General features: G+C 43.3%; 1 protein-coding gene across 3 annotated transcripts in view; it reads right to left on the bottom strand.

Annotated features, from left to right (window-relative positions):
- The window catches only part of MYO1B (myosin IB), a 177825-nt gene that overhangs the window by 80196 nt on the left and 73751 nt on the right, over positions 1-23878 (bottom strand). For all 3 annotated transcript variants that reach the window (XM_032354231.1, XM_032354232.1, XM_032354233.1), the window contains one exon: positions 11380-11474. In XM_032354231.1, coding sequence (XP_032210122.1) covers positions 11380-11474 — 95 coding nt within the window. The remainder of the gene's footprint in view (positions 1-11379; positions 11475-23878) is intronic.

Here is a 23878-nt window from a genome sequence, read left to right as displayed (position 1 = left end):
GTGCATATAATCCCACATATCTACGGAGATAGAGAGAGGGAGTTAACCTGGTTGAAATTAGGAGTGATTTTTATTAACTTTATAATCTATTTAAGTAATTCAAATAAAATTCTTTTTTTTTTAAAGATTTTATTCATTTATTTGACAGACAGAGATAACAAGCAGGCAGAGAGGCAGGCAGAGAGAGAGAGAAGGAAGCAGGCTCCCCACTGAGCAGAGAGCCTGATGCGGGGCTCAATCCTAGGACCCTGAGATCATGACCTGAGCCGAAGGCAGAGGCTTAACCCACTGAGCCATCCAGGCGCCCCTCAAATAAAATTCTTAAATATAGTTCAAGGATACTTATTCCCAAGTTGTTAAAAAGTTTGTAACATTCGATTTTTCAGTATCTTCAGGAAATCTAATCCTGGATTCATTTTGATAATTCATTTCTGGAAGCCAGGATTAAGACTAGTTTTCTTTCAACAGTCTCATTATCTTAAAGAGAAAACTCTTATAAGTTTTTTCCCCTGACATAATACTTGACCTTTAACTTAAGCATCTCAGGAGATACTCGCTGCTTCAGACACGGAAGTAGAACAGTGAGGATAAGCCGCAAGGTCCAACACAGCTCAGAGACTGTTCTCGTAATGTTGCACCATGCTGGAAACAGGAGATAATAGTTATCTCAAGAAGCTTTCTGCTTCATTTCCTTTTGGCTCTTCTGTGCTAAAGTTCAAATAAATTTGTAACTTTATTCAAGTATTTAGATACTTATCCAAATCAAAACCTCATGTAATGACCTCCCTGAATGAAATATATTTCTAAGAATCAAGAATTATCATCTTCCGTATTTCAAAGTCCAGCTTTTGGATTATATTGACTGTAATAGAAACCAACTAAACATGACCTTGGCAATCACAGCACACAATTATAAGCACTTTCCAAAACAACACTCTTGAACAGACTGTGGACTGGTGACAATGCCTCTCATGTACATTGTAAAAATAGAAAAATGATTCTACTTGAGACAAAAAGGTGTATTCTTCATGTGTACTCAAATCTTTGAAAAGCACAGCTGGTTTAGACCTAAGAACACCGGCATTTAAAATTGGCAAAACATAACAGCATTTGCTTAGAATCAATTCTTAGTTCATCATTTTCTCTCTTATAGATAGTACACATATGTGAATTTATGTACACATATATGTTTGAATGTAACGTGAATCCTAAAATTCATCAACAGACAAAAAAAATATTAAGTCTTCCAAGTAAAAGTGTCTTCTCTTCTCCCCAGAAAATGGTAGAACATGCAGGGTTTAACAGAGAGTCTGTGCCATGGGCAAACGGTGGTCACCCAATACTTCCAAATCCAAGTGCCTAGATCAGAATTCATTCCAACAAAGAACAGACGGGGGTTACAGAAGATAGATTCTGGGCATTTTAAATCCCTGATAAGGGAAAAATGAGAACTAATTTAACTCCATATTCTCTGGTACCGTGTAAAGGATTGTGAACAATATATATCATGTTGTTATGCAATTATTACATAATCCTATAATCCCATAGCAGTGTTTTTTATGAAAGAAAGCACTGCAAAGTAGCAGAAGGTGGATGACAAAGGAAAAAGAAACATTTCCGTGAACAACAAACAGGATGGGAAACTTGCTGCTAAGACAGTAAAAACTATCTTACTATGCGTGTTAACTGAGCAGGCTCCCATGGAGTCAATCACAGGATCAGGAAAAATGCCCAAAACGTATGGCTCTAAGCAAGGCTTATTCGCATTTTCTTCACAGAACGCATAGATGTATCCAGGAGTTAAAGGCATCTGTGTATTCATTCAATGCCATCCATGCCCTGTACAGATCATACAATACACACATGTATGTCATGCAGCAAATAAAGCCACACACGTACACACATACACATACTGACATATTTATCTGCTTCTATACTTCTCTCCCCCCTTGGTTAAACTATCCAAGTTTTTCCAGGCGCCCAGGTGGGTAAGTAGGTTGAACTTCTGCCTTCAGCTCAGGCCACGATCCCATGTCCTGGGATGGAGCCCCACCTCAGGTTCCCTGCTTAGCGGGGAGCCTACTTCTCCCTCTCGCTCTGCCCCTCCCTATGCTCATGCTTCCCCCGCCCCAAATAAATAAATAAAATCTAAAAACAAAAAAATCCAAGTTTTTCTAGGGACTGTGCTTATAAGGGTCTCACAGTCCAGAGACCTGAAGGGTAAGACTACCTAAATCAATGAGGCCTCCTTTGGGTACAATGAAAGACGGACTCTGCAACACAGAGGAACAGGCTTTCCAGCAGCCGCAGTCCGCAAGGCCGTGTAGTAGGCCAGCTGCGCCATCTCCAAACTCATCAGACAGGCGGCCTTAAACTGCTCCGGTCGTGGTACAAAAAGCCTGGGTCTCACAACAAGAAATGCAGCATTTACTCCAAGAGGAGTCCTGAGGGCTGTGTTTTTACCAAAATACAACGCTATGTACAAGCTGCTTTGCTTCTGAAAGTTGGCCACGAGATCCCTGATAATTAATATAAAACATGTGGATCAAGAGAGGCCTTTCTCACACGGGGAAGAAACAAAACAAAAGCCCACTCTCTTCCGGGCTTCCGTGTGCTTAGCTGTTCTGCTTCCCTAGGACACCGCTGTAAGGAGACGTCAAGTCGTACAAGGTCATTTGGGGTTCAAAACCAAAGGTCTTAATGAGCACGGCAGGCTTCACAACAGTCTTAGCAGATAGCTAGAGAGTTCCCAGATACTGATGTTACTGTAAAATTAGAAACCAAAGAATTTATACCGTTTCCTTAGGACAGGATCATCTTCGCAGACCCACAGATTTATTCTGATGTCTTTGAAAAAACGCCGTTCTGATGGGTCCTTCATGTTCTGCCTACCCTGCTCCCGTCAGCGCTTGAATGATTCTCCACAAACTATCTGTATTCACAATAGTGAATTCTGAGTTCACTGCCTAGAAATACTTGGGCACTTTTATGAGGCATGATGAATTTTTTATTCAGCACAGCAATAACAAATTAAATAGGACCCCAAAGGACTCAAAGAGTTCACGCCTCTCCCTGAGCGCCCACATTACAGAAGCACACGGCAGAAGACTATCTCCACTGCTTAAGGCCAATAACATCATCATCTGCCAAGGGGGTTTACAACCTCGTTAAATTAATTACTTCTTGTAAAGTAAGCCCTCTGATCCTGCAGGGTAGTCCTGTATAAGCTACCAGGAAAGGTTCTTACCGAAAAGAGATACTGTGTGCAAACCATTCAGCACATTCTGAACCCTCCATAAATGTCACTGTTCTTCTTTCATTTAATCACCAACAAAATCTTTAGTAACGATGTGAACTCAAAAACAATTTCAGTGGACAACATAATGCGCCATTGCAAGTGGCCTGGCATCCCTCCTCCCCACAGAACTGACAAAACCCCCTCCCAATTCCTCCCATGACCATGCCGCCATCTCCATATTGTTTTCCATCATTTCATTTTCCCGTAAGTAATCTCCATGGAACGGAGACATTAATCAACACACAAATTCTATGCTTGATCACATGGAGAGTCTAATGACAAAACCGTTAATAAAACCTGAGGCAACTTTTGTATCCCTGTTTTTGAAATGAAAGAAAAGTAGAAAAAGATGGAATAAGTAAGTGAAGCACGAAATGTCCCTGGAGAGAGAGAGAGAGGCAGGAGATGCTGCTGGGATCCATAAATGAACAGGAAGAACTTACTAGCAGCAATCAGAGAGTAACTGAGCAGATATTGTAGAACGGCAGCTCTCACTCAGGACGAGGGTCCACTTCCCAGCACTAGGGTTAATGCTAATGGACAGCTGAAGCGCCACAAGTTTGGGAATCACAGTGGCTCAAAAAGAAGACAGATGCATCGAAAGACCTCGAGCCAGTGCTGTTCAAAGTCAGACCTAAAAACCGGAACCACCCAAAGCTGGTAGGTCCATGGCCTACTACCAGTCTACACATGAAAATAGGCTTTTATAAGCTTTTTTATAGCAATTTGGTCATTTACCTTGTCTGTTTAAACTAAAAACAGGGGCGTCCAGGTGGCTCAGTGGGTTAAGCGTCTGCCTTCAGCTCAGGTCATGATCCCAGGGTCCTAGGATTGAGCCCCACATCTGGAGCCCTGCTCAGCGGGGAGTCTGCTTCTCCCTCGCCTCTCCTCCCTGCTCGAGTTCTCATGCACGTGCGCTCTCACTCTCACTCTCTCAAATGAGTAAATAATACCTTTTTTAAAAATGTTAAAAAATAAACTAAAAACAACTAGAGATTGGTTGTTCTATGTCTTCCTTTCATTTTTCTGGTATCAGTCAGGAACAGGTTTGGGGAGGAGAGAGACTGGTGTTTCACGATGGAAGGTGTGAGAAGCACTGGTCTAGAGTGGCGATGATGCCCTCCTCCAGCCTCCCTCCTGAAACAGCACCTAGTCTTGGGTGCCTTAAACACAATGGCCCTACCACAGGGAAAAAAGCAAAGGCCGAGAAGCAGCTGTCCTTCTTATGACAGAGGGCAAAGGGATCCTAAGAAGGACAAAATCCGGGGAGGATGAGAGGGAAAAAAGGATTCCAAGTAGTGAGTGGTCTACTGAAACCCAAAGGCCACGTTATTATGTAACAAAATATCAAGAGAAGAGAAAACTACAGGAAAGAAGAATGGACTCCATCCCACCAGATTTCTACCAGAGGAATGAGGTGTTTTTGTTTTCCTCAGAAAAACTGAACACCAACCCCTCTGAAACAGTACCAGCAACTTCCACTTAGCTTTTCAATATGGAAGACACGTGAGCCCCCCAGGAGATGGACTCTCACTGCAGGAGGGAGCAGTGTGGTTTGCAACTCTGTGAGAAGGAGGTGGCCATGCACCGACATGGCTAATTAGTGGATGTGCTGTCTTCTTAGAATGTATGTTTCGGGGGAGATGAAGACGTGGCCAACACCAATCAAGCCAGTGACCACAGCCCACTTCTGATGACTCACTGAGGAACAAAGTGATACAATCAGACCCTCAAAAAATGTATCTTTAGTCATGATGAAGAATGAGTAAAGCCTAAAAAAATTAATAGCCATAGGAATAATTTCATCTAGTCTTCCCTCCTGCTTAAATAAAAAGGAAGGTGTGAAGTGACTAGGCTTGTAGGTACACTCGAAAGGACCGGAGTAAGGAGTACGGGCATGAGACACACCGATACAAACGCCTCCTGTCAAGGGACATAGTTTTTAACTTGCCTTGCTACCATTTCCACTGGTCAGCTTGGAAAGAAACAAGAAACTGTACTACTTCTAAGAATTCAATTATTTCACCAGAAAGAACTGGTTAGTGACAGAAGAGAGGAAAAAACTTGCTCCCAAGACACCAGTGTCCCCTTAAATTACCTACTATAAAGAGGGAGTTGTGAATAGCGAAAGATCTCCCAAATTTCTGAGCGAACAGAGGTCTAGAGCCCACACCCAGAGATTCAATGAATGCTCTAAAGAGGGATGGGAAACTAAACGATGAAATACTGTCTACAAATAAATAGAGAGCAGAAGCTTTCATGAAAAGTAGCCCAAGCTGTGATTACTGGACTGGAGAAAAGCAGGAGAGCGGGCTACAGAAGCAGGTGGGGACCAGATCACACAGCACCTACGCAGCAAGCACAAGGGACTTGAAATTTATTTTAGCGCAAGAGAAACCAGTAAAATGTTTATATAAAAAATATCCTGAGACAAATGAAATCAGAAAAACAATATATCAAAACTTAGGAGATGCAACTTTTAGGAGGAAAGTTTACAGTCACAAATGTATATATTAAGAATAAAGAAATATCTCAAACAAACCTAATATTACACCTCAAGGAACCAGAAAAAGGAGAACAAACTAAGCTCAAAGTTAGCAGAAGGAAGAAAACAGCACCAATTAAGGCAGAAATAAATGAAACATAGAACTGGAAAATGACAAAAGATTAATAAAACTAAGAGATGGTTCCCTGGAAAGATAAACCAAATTGACAAACTTTTAAACTAAGCAAGAAAAAAGAGATGTCTCAAAAAAATAAAATTATAAATGAAAGAGGGGACATTCAACAAATACCATATAAATACAAAGAACCTTAAGAGGTTACTATGAACAATTAAATGCCAACAGATTGGACAGCCTAGAAGAAATGGTTAAGTTCCTAGAAACATACAAACTACCAAGACTGAATGGTGGTAAACAGAATAGTAACAAGGAAGACTGAATCAATAATCAAAAACCTCCCCAAAAAGAAAAACCCCAAACTAGATGGTTTCACTATTGAATTCTACCAAACATTTAGGGGAGAATTAACACCAATCCCTCTCACTCTTCCAAAACATTGAAGAAGAGGTAACATTTCCGAACTCCTTTTATAAAGCCAAACTTACCCTGATACCAAAGCCAGATAAAGATCCTACAAGGAAACTACAGATCAATATCTGTGATGAACGAAGAAGTTAAAATTTTCAATAAAATACTACCAAACTGAAATCAAGTCTTATTCAAAGGATCATACCCTGGGGTGCCTGGGTGGGTCAGTCAGTTGAGCGTCCCACTCTTGATTTTGGCTTAGGTCATGATCTCAGGGTCCTGGGATCAAGTCCTGCACGCACAGTGGGAAGTCTGCCTCAGGATTCTGTCCCTCTCTTTCTGCCCCTCCCATCCCCCTGCTCACAGAAATGTTCTCTCTCTCAAAATAAATAAATCTTAAAAAAAACAACAACAACAGGGATCATACTCCATGATCAAGTGATATCATCCCTAAGATGCAAGGATGGTTTGACATATGCAAATCAATAAATGTGACACATCACATTAAAAGAATAAAAGATAAAAATCATATGAACATCTCAACAGATACAAAAAGGCATTTGATGAAATTCAATATGCTTTCGCGATAAAAACTCTCAACCAGCTGGTTGTACCTCAACATCGAAAAGGACATAAAGGACAAGCCCACAGCTAACATCATACTTGGTGAAAGGTTGAGAGCTTTTCCTCTAAGATAAGAACAAAGCTGCCCACTCTCACCCTCCTATTTGGCATAGCAGTGCAAGTCCTAGCCAGAGAAACTATACAACGAAAAGAAATAAAAGACACCACAATCAGAAGAACATTGTCTCTGTGATCACAGACTGGACGAATTAATACCATTAAAATGTCTGCACTACCCAAAGTAATCTACAGATTCAATGTAATACCTAGCAAAATTCCAAAGGCATTTTTCACAGAAAAAGACAAAAAAATCCTAAAATTCATACAGAACTACAAAGAGAATGCAAATAGCCAACGCAATCTTCAGAAATTAGAATGAACCTGGGAGCACTACACTTCCTGATTTCAAAACACTAAAAGCTATAGTAATCAAAATACTACGGTACTTGGATAAAAACAGACACATAGACCAAAAAAACACAATAGAGGAGCCCAGAAATAAAACCATGCTAACGCAGTCGACTAACATTTAACAAGGGAGGCAAGAATACTCAGTGGGGAAAAGACAGTATTTTCAATAAATGGTGTTGGCAAAATGGGGTACTCACATGCAAAAGAAAAAAAACTGAACCCTACCTTAGACCACTCACAAAAGTAACTCAGAGCGGATTATAGACTTAACTGTAAACACCTAAAGCTATAAAAATCCTAAAAGAAAACATAAGGCTCTTGATATTGGTCTTAGCAATGATCTCTTGGCTATGACTCGCAAAATACAAACCGCAAAAGCAAAAATAAATAAGTGGGATTGCCTCAAACTAAAAAGCTTCTGTAGAGCAGAAGAAACAATCAATAAATGAAAAGGCAACCTTTAAAATGCAGGAATACTTGACAAGTCATGTATGCGATAAAATGTTAATATCTAAAATATATAAGTAACTCATACAACTCAACAGCAATAAGGAATAATAGTAATCAGATGTAAAAATAGGCAAAGGACTTGAATAGACGTTTTTCCAAATAAGACATTGAAACGGCTAATGGGAACCTGAGGATGTGGTCCACGTCACCAATCATCAGGGAAACGCAATGCAAAGTAACTGAGCCATCACTTCGCACTGGTGAGGATGGTTATTACCAAGGAAAACAAGAGATAACAAGTGCTGGAAAAAATGTGGTGAAAAGGAAAGCCCCGTGTACTTCCGGTGGGAATGTCATTTAGTACAACCACCATGCAGAATAGTGCAGAGGCTCCTCAAAAACTCAGAAACTTCCCATGATGGGATTAGTGTCCTTATCTTGCTCTGACTTATGTTCTCTCCCTGTGTGTCTCTGTCTCTCCCACGTGAGGACACAGATAGGAGGTTTTCACCCAGCACCAAGTCAGCAGGCACCTTGATCTTGGACTTCCCAGCCTCCAGGACTATGAGAAATAAATATCCATTGTTTAAGCCCCCAGTCTATGGTATTTTGTTAAATCGGGTTGAACTGATGAAAACAAGTGGGGACTCCAGAGCTTAGATATATTACCTATGTTCAAAATCCCAGCTCTGCCACTTGCTCACTGGGAAGTTCGGACAAGTTGGTTAACCTTTCTGGGACTCAATTTTCCCATGATTAAAACGGGGGTAAGAAGAGTACTTATGCATGTAATTTGCGAAAGCACAATGCCCAGCGCAATGTGTACTTATGTCGGGAGCTACTGTTTTTTTGTTTGTTTGTTTTTTAAGATTATTTATTTATTTATTGGACAGACAGAGATCACAAGCAGGCAGAGAGGCAGGCAAAGAGAAAGGAGGAAGCAGGCTCCCCACAGAGCAGAGAGCCCAATGCGGGGCTCGATCCAGGACTCCGGGATCATGACCTAAGCCGAAGGCAGAGGCTTTAACCCACTGAGCCACCCAGGCGCCCCGGGAGCTACTGTTTTTACCCAATGGCATGGCAGTGGTTCTGTGGGAGGGAAGAGAATCAGAATTTGTCAGTTTCGCAAGAGGCTCTAACAGTGGTGTAAAATTTATAAAAACAAGTTAAAGATTCTAAACTTAAGCTTACAATAACTTGGTCGGACAATACGAGATTGAGCGTATCTGACCCAACAGAAGTAGACATACGAAAGACCTACAATCCTTCTTGGTGAAAAGACCAGAATGATTCCACAGACGTGTTACATTAACAGAACCCTGGTATCCATATGAAGAGGGGGAATCGTTCCAACACAACCAAGACCAAACCTGGAGTATATACTGCATCTTTCTCTCTTCTTGGGATGTAATTTTGTGAGGCACATAGACAAAATGGGATCATTCCAGAATAAGAGGACCATGACAGTGAGGGTCTGGGAATGAGATCCTATCCTCCTCCTACACGCTGTAAAAAGCTGTATTTCTCCTTCACGACACTGAACACTCTGTATATAAACTACATGTGTACATGCAGACATACAATATGGTGTCTGTGTAGTACACATTCCATGCACATATAAAACATAGAGCTACTGTCCATCTTCTCCACGAGTCTACAAATTCTATAAGGACAAGGGTGGTACCTGGCTCACCAGTATATCACCAGTACTTAGTACAGTACCTTTCACCTTATTAGTATTCCTATAGGTACTCAAAAATTATCTCCTGAGGGCTCACAGGTGGCTCAGTCCATACAGTGGCTGACTTGGTTTTGGCTCAGATCATGGTCTAGGAGCAGGGAGCTGGGCCCCTTGTCAGAGAGTCTGCTTGAGGATTCTCTCCTTCTGCCCCTCCCTAGACCTCTAAAATAAATAAATAAATCTTAGAAAAAATTATTTCCTGGATGAATGAATAAACGACTACGCATTACACAGGAAATTTTTGAAGACAAGGGATGTTTAGCCCTAGGAAGGTACACAATGGATGACTTCAAATAACTGAGTAACTGCCCCGCAGAAAACAAAGTACACTAACTGGATAAGGCTCCAGACTGCAGAGGTTAAGACCACTAGGCAGAGGCAGAATTCAACTCGAGGTAAGAAAGAACTTGTGTTGGTGAACCTGTATGGCGAATGTAGCAGTCGGCTTTCCAAATCCGTGAGCTCACCATCAGTACGAAAGAAGGGAGTGTGGCTGTTCCATGATATGATATGGAACATATCATATGTTATGATATGAGAGTACACTTCATATACTTTCAATGATATGAGAGTATACTTCCTGTTACTCTCCATTCTTAGGGGAAGGCTCCATAGCTCAGGGGTTAGAGCACTGGTCTTATACTCTCCATTCTTTTTTTTTCTTTTTTTTAAGGATTTTGCTTATTCATTTGAGAGAGAGCAAGTGAGCACAAACGGGGTGGGGCAGAGGGAGAGGGAAAAGCAGGCTCCCCGCTGGGCTGGGACCCCGACACTGGGCTCCATTCCAGGACCCCGGGATCACGACCTGAGCCAAAGGCAGACGCTCAACAGACTGAGCCACCCAGGCACCCCCGCACTTTCCATTCTTACACGCCAATCAATAAGACTTTAAAGGCACAAATTTTAAGAGGGGCTTATGAACAAAATATTCATTTCAGTCAGTTGACTGAAATATCCCTGGGCAATTTTCTTCTCTTAATAATCAGAGGCCTGAGGTATGCTAATCTGATCACTTAATAGCCCAGCAAAGTAGGAAAGTTTAAATTCCTTTTTGGCAAACTGGTAGAATCATTAGAGTCTGGTGTCTACAACAAGAACATTCTACAGATAAAACAGCTGTGGAGATACCGTCTCCCTCCGTTCCTCCCTCGGGGACTTACCGTTCCGTCAGAGAAACTCAGTTAAGAAATTCACCTGCCCAAGCATGGACTCAGAGAGCACAGTTCTTCTCAATTTTTTCCCAGTTAGCTGGGCATCATGTGCAAAATCGTATTTTTACTCAAAAGCATCATCAATCATACGAATTACCTTTATTAAAAGCACAAGGAAAAAAAAAGAAAACCTCTCCATTCAAGGGTCTGTTTTATGGGGAGGTTGCTAGCCCACCTAAAAATATATAGAAAAATCTCAATTCCTTAGGCTTCAAAGACTAGAGGGAAACTAAACATTTTTTCCTCCTCACTCTTTAGCTGAGGTAAGATGTGCCTGTGGCCTCTCAAAGCCCAAACAATTTGTCATTCATCAAGGAAATGGTAAGACCTCACAGGTCTGGGGCCTTGGAGGAAAAGTAAAAGACCTTGAAGTAGATCTGGAATCCAGAAACAGACTCCCATATTGGCTGAAATCCCGTTTCCTCATGTGAGAGATGTTAAGTCCTTCCCAGAGAACATTCCGTGATCCGAATCAGCAGCCTCCTGCGAAGGAGCCCTCCCAGCGGCCTGTGCAGCTGCGTGGTAGTGAGGCCCCACCCGCCCTCTCTCCGTCAGCATCAGCGCAGAGTGTACCTTCCACAGAGAAGGAAGGTTGTCCTGGACTGGCCTTACCTGTTTTTCCTGCTCCGCTCTCCCCGGTAATGAGAATACACTGGTCCTTATCTTGATCTCTTAGGGATCTGTATGCTTCGTCCGACAGGGCAAAGCTGCAGGGGATAATGGGAGAAAAGTCCTTAAAATTCAGCTCATTATCATGTGTTTATCAGATGTAGCCACAGGCTCTTTAAAGGATTGGGAAATACTTTAGATAGGAAGCTGAGACATCAGACTTTATTTCCTTCCAAGTCTTAAAGGAAATAAATAAACCCAACCATCCTTGTGGCCCATGTAACTTTTTCCTTCTCATTCTCTAGGAAACAAAATAGTACCAATTTACCGGACTCTGAAGATTTGCTTTATTAAACCCAATGTGACCCTTAAGGTTCATCGTATTAGAATCTGGGAAAGTCAGAGAACCAAGGAGAAAATGTCACAGCCCATGTCCAAAACTGGGATGTAGAGGTTTTTAGAACAATACACTCGTTTCAAAACAATGAGAAAAAATTTTTTCAAACGCTATCTGAAAATCGCTATCTGAAAAACGCTATCAAATACCAAATAGCTGGTGTTAGCATCATTCAGCTAAAGACAGAACTGCTGCCTTCCCAGACACGCAAGTGAAGCTGTACCACCACCCGAGGCCCGCAGTATCACGTGTCTGCCATGGGCCTTCTCCAGTCCCTCAAGGTCCTCACTGGGCCCTGTGATGACAAAGGACCCCCCATCAAGACCAAGTCGGTTGGCAGGTTGATCTTCCCTGCCTTGAAGCTTAGAAACAAGGTAAAATGTGCCCCGAGCTAACTGAAAAATAATTCTGACAATATGGTACTGTGTTTAAAATAGGTAACTCCTTTGTCAACAAGGACTTACCAAGAGTCTATGTCGTAGAAGGAACATGCTGGGAATGGAAAGGTAAGTCAGGCTCGGCCCTGGCTCAGGAGTTCTCAGTCAAAAGGAGGGGAGGGAGACAGGAATAGAAAACAGCAACCCAACAGGTTAAAAGCAAGAGAGAGATCCGTGCAAACACTGCAGAACAAGACAGAGGCCTCGGGGGACGGGGAATGGAAGGGCACAATCTTCAGGGGCAGAAAAACAAGTCCTAAAGAATATAGTAGCAAGATTAAGGGCTTCTAGGCAACAAAGGAAAAGACAAAATAACCCAGAGTGCAGGGTGGAGGGGTAGCCACTGTTCACTGCTGGAAGGCAAAGCGTAAGAAGGGACAGATGAGCGATAAGCCAGAGAAGGAGATGGGCAGACTCAGAATCAGAACAGAGCCGGTAAGGGAGCCACACTCCGGGATGGTAAGCAGGGAGTGGTAGGATCAGGTATGAATTAGATAAAAATAGCAACATCTACCAGCACTGTCTCCAAGCCTTTCCTATTTAATCACTTTAAACCTCAACAACAAAACTACCAAGAATAAATTATTATTAATCCCATTTTCAGACGATGAAACTGTGGCAGGGAAGATGTGATGTGCCAATGGGACACAGCAGAGCCGGCCTGGAGCCCTGTTACTGGCCACCAGGATACATGGCCACTGCATGTGGGACAGGGCCAGGGAGTACACAAGAGACCAGGCTGGAGACCAGGAGGCCAGGGCAGGGCGGGGCTCTAGGGAGAGGTCAAACTTGGCTAACCAGACCACAGACGGCCTTTCATTCAATGAGTTTGGCTCTTCTTGAGGAAGTGTGTCGCGCCATTCATGCTGACAATTTACAGAGCTGATGTGCCAGGAGGAGATGCTCACATACTCACAATCAGATCTGATCCTTCCAACAGTCTATGAAACAAAGGTTAGCCTCCTCAAAGAAAAATGACCCAACTCAGACTGAGACATGACATGTCTGTGAGCCCTTTCCCAGGGAAGGCGTAACTCGCACCCAGAAAAACCGCGTACCACATTCTTCGCCTCCTGTCACATCCTCTTCGGACTGTAATCTTATCTTCTGGCTCGACTACTGTGGGGCCCTCAAAGAGCCACCATGAGCCTTACTCTAGAACTGTGATTTTAACAAGCCCAGTGCCTAGCCCGTAGTAAGTGAACCCTACATCCAGCTACTCAACCAATGCATGAAGAAGACAGAACGGAAATATCTAGCACAAGGGGCTTTTTTCTGTGACCAGCGCACAGTGATCTCCTTCTGCCCACCAAGGTCTTACTCGCCTCTCAAATCCTTCTCAGTGTTCCCTGGGAACCAGCACCTTGCTCACCCACCCCCCAGACCGCTCAGCATCCTTCTCTCCTGTTCTCTGATGCCCCCGGGTGAAAACAAGCACGGCCCGGTGTGCACGGCTACATATCAGGGCGAGTGAAAAACACAGGGACTGTGGGAGTGGAACACAGCCTGGGCTGGATTCTCTACACGGAGACCCACAGCTCACCACCGACCTGACCTCGAGCCTGCCGCTCACCCCTGGCGGAACGGCAGTTTCTTCCCATACCGATTGGGAGTGGAACCACATCCTTGAGCTGGCCAGCTGTAGAAGAGCTCTGTACGTGTTGTAAAGCCCGAAATAAATGTGTGAAATCTTTCTGTGTTACAATCAGTTACACCCACATCTTCTTATCCCTTCCCCGAAGGTAAGCTCCTCTAGGGCAGAGTCTTTCTGTCTAGTTAATCTCTGTGCCGTCCTGCATAGTTATAAACACAAGACCCTATAATACCAAAATACGAAAGAATGAAGAGTGAATTCTCTCCAAGCTTTGACAAAGTCACTACTGGCGTGAGGCCCTAGAACAGTAATTAGGAGATTTGTTTCTTCTTCGTTTCTTTTCATGGACTTCCCGCGGGAAAGAAAAGCGGCGTTTCGATTTCTCACCTGCCTCACTACCACATCACGGCAAATACAAATGAATCTTTCCCAATCCATACGCTGACTGCTCGGGTGAACATACACCTTCCCTGCGCTCCTGAGACCACACGTTACTTATGTGCCGCACCATTCACAGACCCCGAGTGATGCAGAAGTACTCCTCGCATGAGGAACGACAGAAGACTGTGTGTGTGCATGTGTATATGTATACTGCACGCACACGCACACACACGCGCACACACACGAGGCTTTAGAAGATCACCAAGAGACCCCACCACGGGTTTATTTCACATCAAAACACTGACGTTAAACACTTGGTTTTACTTAACTGCTGTCCCCCCAAACTGGGCTTGATTCATCTAGTGCGGTATATTTTCATGCAAGATAAAAGCTAAAAGGGAAAGCTATTCTTTCTCTGGACAGCCACGGAGTTCAAAGTGCCCTGAAATATACCAGCTGAGGCACGTGAGCACGGGAAAAACTGGGTCGGACATACTGACACACCCGACCCCAGCACAGCACACCCGTGATCATCCGCTGACCTCCTATAAACTCAGATCGGGACTTGCACTTACTTAAAACAGTGACTGAGGGGCAGCCACGAAGGATGCGCACCCCGCTCCCGGTCTTGTGCTTCTCTCTGGCAACACTGGCACGCACCCGGCACGGAGGCCAACACTTACAACTACAGACTGAAGCCACATGCCCGTCCTCCAAACCACTCTGTAATTAAGGAACCTAAATAAATCTTTAGAGAAGTTTTTACTTAAAAACCCTTGCGATCCATATGCTTCGCATTATTTTGTGAGTGTGTCAGCACTTGACTCACCGCACGCAGAAATGAACGGTTTATTCTAATGTGATGACGATAGTGGCGGGACGAGCACGGGTTCTGGGCCCCGCCACATCAAGGGCGCGGTTTTCTCCACCTCTCTGTCCTCTAGTTGAGCTCTAAGAATAGAGACGGCCTGACATGTGAAAGCCAGTCTTGATCCCCCTTCATTTCCAGATCAGCTGCACGGCTGTTCTGCTCGTGGAGTGAACTTTCCCCAGTACCAGGGATGCTCGCTGCATCCCCAAGTGGCGGTTATCTATGGCTTTTCAATTTTAGGAGTTTGGTTTGGGGCTCGTGTTATTCCCATCAGTGTGGAATGTAGGGCTGCACGTTCACAATTACCTAACCAGTATTCCCGTTCCTCCCTCACCGTCTTTCTGTTCAGAACGTTCATCTCCCCAGCAGCTCTGCTTTCACGGTCATCAAAGGTGACGGCAGGGCTTCTTGCCCCAAACTCCATGCTCCTTTCTGAGTCTCCTTTCTGAGTTTATTTTATCTACGACGCAAAGTAGGAAAGACGACAGCAGATACGTCGCCACTACCTACAGTGTATGCGTTTCCCAGTAGACCTCAAGTTTTCACTCGCTCTGGATCTCCCAAAATGAGTTGCTTGAAATGTTCCCCACGAGCAGGCTAACCCACTTTCTTAGTCTGTCATCTCCACGAGCCAAAGTTTAACAGAACAAAATCTGTCGCAGGAAACTTCCCTGAATTTAGGTAACTGTTTCTAACAATTTATTTCATGACATTTTTCTTCAAAAGCTCTCAAAATGGTATTGCCTTTAATTCAATCCTGAAATCTAGAATATTTTTGAATCATACTAGGGAAATTCTGCTTCTGACTTTAATCCTCTGAGGATAGTCAGCCTCAAAATTCTCATCTACAAGTCAGATCTACAAACCTCCGCTATTTTTTTTTTTTCTTTCTAGGTCTGGCTCAGCCCTAAAAACTAGGTTTTTCCAAAATCAGGTAACACACACAACAAAGTGTTTTTCAAAAATTCCTAATCTCCAAGTGTTCCACCAATTTCTAAGTTCATTTGAACTTGATTAAGGGCTGAGAGAGTCCACAAGAAGGACAGAGAAGAGAAGGAAAAGAAGGGATAATTATGTGTGGTGTGTTTGGCGTGGAAACCAAGAGGGCTGTTTATTTGTCTGCTTATTTTTAAGGAGAGGCACAATGCTGGTCTTCCTTGTAAAACATTATTGCAGGTGTCTGTACATCAATCACTGCCTCATATTCCTAAGTCAGAAAATGTTCACCCACTTGAAAAATATTACCTTGTTAAATTAGTATCATGCTCTACCACCAGACATTCACTGTATCACATCTGAAGGGAAAAGTTCAGGGAAAGTAAGTCAGAGAAAGTCAGAAACTATACCTTTTTATCCTGGAAAGCTTTATTCCATTCTTCTCCTATGCTGGCATAAACATGGTAAATTAACACATTTTTCACAATATTGTTATCCCCTCACAGTCACATTATTGGTAAGCATTTCTTACAATCCAAGCCTCAGAGCAACAGAAGATGGAGAACAAAAATAAGTTTCTCCTCAAAATAAACATCAATGAGCAAGATGGTCACTAGAATGCAAAAAGGGAAGACTATGAAAACAAGCATAAAGTACAAGATTGAGGGGAGAGGGATGGTAAATGGACCTACATTTCTTCAAGATTCCCTTATTTTATAATTAAGTAGGACAAAATTAACTCAATAAAGGTCCTGAAAATTATAATACCTGGAATAAGACAAGAGCTACAAAGTAATTAAAATAGAATTAAAAAAAAAAAAAAGCCAGGAAAGAAGAATAAACACAGAGGGGACAAACATACTGATAACTACATTAAATATGAATGGACAAAATACTCCAATTAAAAGGCAGAGGATGTTAGAATGGATATAAGAGCAAAATCCGGGGCGCCTGGGTGGCTCAGTGGGTTAAAGCCTCTGCCTTCGGCTCAGGTCATAGTCCCAGGGTCCTGGGATCAAGCCCCTTATCAGGCTCTCTGCTCAGCAGGGAGCCTGCTTCCTCCTCTCTCTGTCTCTGCCTGCCTCTCTACCTACTTCTCTGTCAAATAAGTAAATAAAATCTTTAAAAAAGAAAAGAAGCAAAATCCAACTATAGGCTGCCCATAGGAGTCACATGTAAAATATGAAGATATAGATAGGATGAATGAAAATAACATGAAAAAAGATATACTAGGCCAAAATGACTGGTTAAAAAAACATCATACTTTTAAAAAATACATTTAAATCTGAAGAGGTCTCTAGTTGCCATATAAGAGGGATGCTATGTGGTGACACAGCATATGGCATGGAGCAGATGAGACTTAATTATCTTTAAAAATGAGCTACAATCATTTTTGAATATTATATCAACGTTTAATTTTCTAAATTCATAGACATTTGTATATCCTAAACATAAGTAGCCACACTGCTTTCTTTTCACTACATAATTGAAAAGGGCTTGTTTCTATTAGCTACAAAGCAGAAATAATCTCATCAGGGATGAATCATTTTAAGATGACATCTGTTCTGAAATGACAAAAGTAAAGCATCAAATAAAGCTCAAAAGTCAGGCTTTAAAATAGGGTATGACAAATAGGCACAAAAAGTTTCTTCTTCCTTTAGAATTACATTAGTTTTTGAAAAACAGACTCTCACACAGTATTTTTGTGAAATTCCATAGACTGCCTGCATCAACTTCAATGTATACCCGGCCTTCAATATTTCTTAATGTGTCACACAAAAATATTTTTTAATCTTTAACAATCAAATGTAACCATCAGGGTGACAAAACTCACAGTATTTAATGTTTTGTATATATAAAATCATTTGCTTGTGTTATAATGTTTCAAGGAACAGTAGAAATCCCTGTGGACAAGAAACTCTTCCTAGAACTTACAAACAAAGCTCTTTATTTCAAATGTTCACATGCTAATTATGAAATATAATCCAAAACAAACAGCAAAGAGCACTGAAGAGGTCATCTTTCAAGATGTTAGAAATCTTATTTATTATCCTCTTGTGATGAAGAAATTTTGGGGTGTACCCAAATTCTTCTGACCCTATGCACCTGACCATTATCAAAATCACAATGGAGATCCCACGTGCACCCCACCCCGGGCCAGCCAGCCGAGAGTCACTTCTTCTAGAAAGTGCTATCAATGGGGACTGGGCCAAGAGGTGATACTTTTTCAAAGGTGGGTTGCCAAAGCCAGGTCCTGGAGACATGCATTAGGAAGAGACAAAAGGTTTAGAGAGACTAAATTAGGCCAGGAAGGAAAAGGACCAAACTCAAGATACGAAAGCAGTGAGGAGGAAACATCTGCTTTCAGGGCCTGGAAGCCGCTCTTTGGAATTTAGCACTGATCTCTCATGCTGCTCAGGACTTCCTTCTGAAAATGGTGCCCAGAGCATGCGATGCCACAGGGGGAAAGCCCCCCAGCGGCGCGGCATCCTGCCCGGGGTTTGCCAGCATCCAGAAGCAAAGAGGCTGACTCCAGTCGTGAGTGTTTGCTGCTGCAGGGCCTCAGCTCACAGAGTAATGAAGAACGAACGGCTTCTCCCCGTCGAGATCGAATCGGTCCCCTAATAAGTAAAATGGAAGAGTGTGTGGAGGATAGTAAACAGCCACAGGCCAGGGCTCCCAGGGAGCTCACGGGTACCCGGGAGAGAAGAGACATACTCTCGGTGTGGGTTCTGAGGGTGACGATTAGGAAAATCTGTCCTCTAGAAGCTTAACATGAAGTCCCCCAAAACGGAGGTAAGAGAAGGTAATGAACACATCTGCAATCTACAGACATTCGGAAAAGGAGAAAAATGACTTTTATTGAGAAAGTTATGTCACGGGAAGGTGCAAAATTCCACAGCATAAGCAAGGGCAGAGGCTGGGGGCGTGCAGATGGCAAGGAGGAAATTACGGTATTTCCCCTGTTCAGTAATTAACAAAACACACCTGATTTGGAGGAAAGAACAGAGACAATTGGGCTTCTAATTCAAATTCAGTAAGCCCTTTAAGTATTTTTAGGATCCCTTTTAACAAAAGAATACTAACAATCCCTCAATGCTCATAAAAATAATTACACAGTCATAAATCTATAAAAATAGCCTTTTCTGCTCAAGAGAAACACAATTTAAACAAATTCCCAACACAATGGTTTCCAAGCTTTTTGGAAAAATAGATTATTTCAACTAATTTTGTAGTTCTTTTTTTTTGTTTTTTAAAGATTTTATTTATTTATTAGACAGAATCACAAGTAGTCAGAGAGGCAGGCAGAGAGAGAGGAGGAAGCAGGCTCCCTGCTGAGCAGAGAGCCCAATGCGGGGCTCGATCCCAGGACCCTGGGATCATGACCTGAGCCAAAGGCAGAGGCTTTAACCCACTGAGCCACCCAGGTGCCCCTCATAGTTCGTTTTTATGACTTTCTTACAAGCAACCAAATTCTGGAAAAACATCCCCCAAGGGAAAATATTCCAAAGACCTTCCCAATTACTCTTAGGACTTCACGTTTTACTCATTAAAGTAAACAGAATGACTTCAAATTCACATGTTGCTGATTTTTCAGGTAGATGTTCCTTCCTGAGTAAAAGCCTGAAGACAGGCCACTTCCTATGTGGCTCCGTGCGTCTTTGTCTGACTCGGCACAGATATTCTGATTTAAGGTACCTCACATCGACATCCCGCAGAGGTAAGTCTGTTCAGTAAACGGAACCTTTCAGGTTTATGACCTTTAAATATAAACCCGTATCATCGGACTTGGCTAGCCCCTCATTGCCTGCCCTGTGCGCGGGATTCCATGAAGCTGACCCCAACCTTCCTCCAACAGAAGGCAGAGATACGCGATGCTGGCCTGCAGGAGAAGACACTGGGCTGGGGACCTCAGTCAAGGGAGGGCAGAGAAATCTGCCTGCGCTTCTCACAGAAGGCATGGAAATGGGAACCCTAAGGACACCCTGCTTCGGTTTATTTATTTATTTTCATTAATGCACAAAGCAGAGGGAGTGGGCAGTCGTGGAAAGTACCAACTTCTTCCAGCTCTGGTCTGTGCCTGCAGTCCACGGAGCAGCGAGGCGGCGGCTTACACAGCACCGTGTTTGGGGTCTGACATGCAGCAGGTACTTGACAAGGGACTGAAAGGCCAGCGGGGGCGAGGTTTGCGCAGTTACATTACAGAATCAGGGTCACAAATCAATTCACATCTTGGGAAGTGAGATCTGCCACCATGTCACAGGGTGGATGCAGAATTCAAGGAAATCAACAGGATTTCAATTTTAACAGGATGCCTGATAATAAGTAGACACGTGCACATAGGCACACACACAGACACACCTCTGTGTATACACAGTGCAACACTATGGAGGGAGGGAAGTGACCAGGGAAAAAGAAGAAGAGGAGGAGGAGGAAGATGACAAAGAGGGTGACTTCGATTATTAGCTAAACCCACATAATGATTCCATAAGAGAAACATTTTGGAAATAGTTTTAAGAGAATCCAGTATTCGTTTATTCAGTAAGAGCACTCTGTGTGTCAGGCAGAGGAATACAAATGATTCTGTCCCCACCCCACACACCCAGTGTAGAGAAACCCCGTACTATCTAACTAGATAATCATCCAGTCCTGTGAGGACAAGTCCTGTGGTCTGTGTGGCTTGCTTCAAAACAACATAACCTTCCCCTGAGACATGGGGGGGGACTGGTACTAGGAAAAAACTTTTGAATCAAAATTTTGCTTGATTCTTTCATCCAGGTACCCCATAGCTTTCAAACCCACCCCTTCGTCTCCTCCCCATCCTCAGTTTTTTACTGTCTTAGACAAGTTCCTCAGTCCTGGTCCGAGCTTCAGAAACTCTTAAAGGGGTCAATATCCAGGCAAGACTTTTCATGAGTAATCTTAATATAATACTGTCAAAATACAACGTCATTTTTCTGCCTTGACTCTTTCTCCATCCCTAACCTTGGCCTAGCTTTAGCCAGATTTGAGTTCTTGCTTTTATGTTACTGTAACAAAGTTTATTAAAACCTGCTCTGTAAAGAAAAACTTGTGAAAGCTCAAAGCACGGTCCTAGATTCCTGTCTTCCAAAACTAGGGTTCTACGAAATACTTTCAATTTTAAGTATCACACACTTACAGTGTTCAGGCATCAGAGAGAAGTGTTAGACACGTGTTCGAGGATTTCCTAGGGGACTGGATGGAACTGAAGTGATCCTCGTAGCCCACAGGCTCCCCTCCCTCCCAACTCCCCCCACCCAGGGTTTTAATATGGGGTTGAAAATCTATTCAAATGGGGGTGCTGGGTGGCTCAGTGGGTTAAGCTCTGCCTTCAGCTCAGGTCATGATCTCAGGGTCCTGGGATCGAGCCCCGTATCAGGTTCTCTGCTCAGCGGGGAGCCTGTTTCCTCCTCTCTCTCTGCCTGACTCTCTGCCTACTTGTGATCTCTATAAATAAACAAAATCTTTAAAAAAAAAATAAAATCTATTCAAATGAAGTTTGTAAATTCAGGACATTGATAAAATGCAGAAACCTTTCCTCTCTATTTCCCTAAAGAAAACAAATAAGTCCATTATTACATAGCCAAATCCTTGTCTTAATTTAAAAAAAAAAAAAAACTCAGTGATTGGAGCACTGGGTGGCACAGCTGGTTAATGTCCAACTCTTGGTTTCGGCTCAGGTCATGATCTCGGGGTCTGAGACAGCCTGCTCTGGGCTCTGCGCTCGGGAGTCTGCTTGAGATTCTTTCCCTCTGCCCCTCCCAGTGTACTCTCTCTCCCTAAAATAAATAAATCAATCTTAAAAAAAAAAAAAAAAAAAAGGAACTCAATGATTGAAGGGAACAAGTCAGAGGACTGCAAATCAGACCATGGAGATAGAAACCCCCCACCCTGCCCCCCTCCCTTCCAACCCCTATAATCCAAAGAGCAGGCTCTGGGCTTGGGATGACTGACAGCCCTCTCTGAGAAGACGGAAGGATGACTACTTCTTACTGGGTGTGTCTTCCAGATGGTTCTCACTCCCGCTCCCTCCCATACCCGGGCTCTGTTCTTCACCCAAGGGAAAGGACTTCATGGTAAGGTCAGGAAGGCTCAAGATGCCAGGAGGGCTGTTTTGTACAGTAGTTACTGCTTTCTACATGTTGTTTGCTTCTTTTAATGTGAAAATGTTTGCCTTTTTAAAATGGCTTCAAAGTGGCCACATAAGAAGGGGTGATCCAAAAATACCAAACGCCACTCAGCCCGCGGCCGGCTTCCCTGCAACCCTCCCGCGAATGCGCCACTCCCTCCTGGACAAGCTTCCCTGGCTCTCCGCCATCGGCAGAGCGTGGCCCAGCACTTTCGCAGGAAACGATGCAACAGCAAGAAGATTCAACATTGACCCAGAGAGAGGGCCCTGAGGTTCCAAAGGGCTCTGACCCGTCTCCTGTACCATGCCATCCCAAAAAGCACAACTCCAAGGTGACCTCAAAGACAGAGCACTCAAACATATGCCTTCAAGCACTTGAAGCCATTTCAGGCAGTCGAGAAGGGGCCGCAGGGAAGCGGCTGCAGTGACACGTCACACGTCACACGCACTGATCACATATTTGAGAGAAAGAAACACTCGGATCTTTGAGCGGGAGGGGAGTGTTTATTGCCGAATGTCCGCATCTGGCATGGTCCTTAGAGACCAAACTTTGAGAAACTAAGAATAAAGTCCTAAAAGTTAGCAGTCACCGTTCCATAGGAGCTGGGGAGGGGCGAGAGACCCCACAGGAGAACCCACTATGCGGAAGGCACTCAGGATACAAACACGGGGTCCCCGAGAACGAGGCACAGTGCCGGTGGATGTTTTTGCTACAGAATATGAGACCAAGACCAGCTTCTATCTTCAACACAAAACCTTCAACTCAAAAACTTCCTTCATGTGTCTCTTGACTGGTTCCTGCTTACCCCGAGAAATAAAAATAAGGCAGGCCTCACATAGAATGCAGTCTCTAGGAGCTTGCTTTCTCCCGGGTGTGCTGCTCGTTACACACCAAGCAAGGCTCGTTCCAGGAACGGGTCTAGCTCTCTTCCCTGGTTCATCTCCCTGCCGGTTCCCCTCCGCTTCGCTGCCCCCACCAAACACCCTCTTCCCTCGGAGCTCCCTGCCTACATACCTTTAAAATCCCACTCACACGTCTATTATATCCCTAGCATATGGTCTTTCAATTTTTGGACTTTTTTTTTTAAACTACAGTTTCTCTCCCTTGAGAGCAGGAATTATGACTCACCATCTCCATGCCTGACATATAAATTTCTGTAATGAATCCTAACAGTCTTTTCTCCTGGTCATGCAGGAAATTGACAAAATTAATTTATGGTGTTTTCAAAGCCTGTGTTTGCTTACCAACTATTTAATTAAAAAAAAGTAAATAAACCTAATAGTGGAGAAATCCAAAGAAATATTATGACTCAAGTATGCATATGTAAGTACGCATTCATGTATTTACAAGAAAGAGCTCCACGGATTTAAAATACTCAAAGAAGAAAGTCATAGGATTCTGCTGTACACTTGCTAGCTGAAATTCTTCCTTTAGGTTATGTTTTAGTATTCAGCAATTCTCTCTAATGCTGGTCTGTATACGTTCTATTTGAAGACACAGGCAAATGATCACCCCAAATCTTCTGCCTTAGAAAGGCTAAGTGTGATGGTACTTGCACTAGTAACACTCCAGATCCCTGCGAGTTCCTCAATGAGGAGGCAGAAGCAATTAGTCATCTCCAGGCCCGGCTGCTGAGAATATCCCGCCCCCATCCTTCCTAGAGACCCACCTGAGACAACCTCTCTTCTCCAAAAGAGCTTTACAGGCACTTCTCTGCGTTCCCAGAGCAAATTA

The sequence above is a fragment of the Mustela erminea genome, chromosome 8 (assembly GCF_009829155.1).
Source record: "Mustela erminea isolate mMusErm1 chromosome 8, mMusErm1.Pri, whole genome shotgun sequence".
Classification (NCBI taxonomy): Eukaryota; Metazoa; Chordata; class Mammalia; order Carnivora; family Mustelidae; genus Mustela; species Mustela erminea.
Note: the sequence above shows the minus strand (reverse complement) of the source record. Positions and strands in the feature narration are given on the sequence as shown.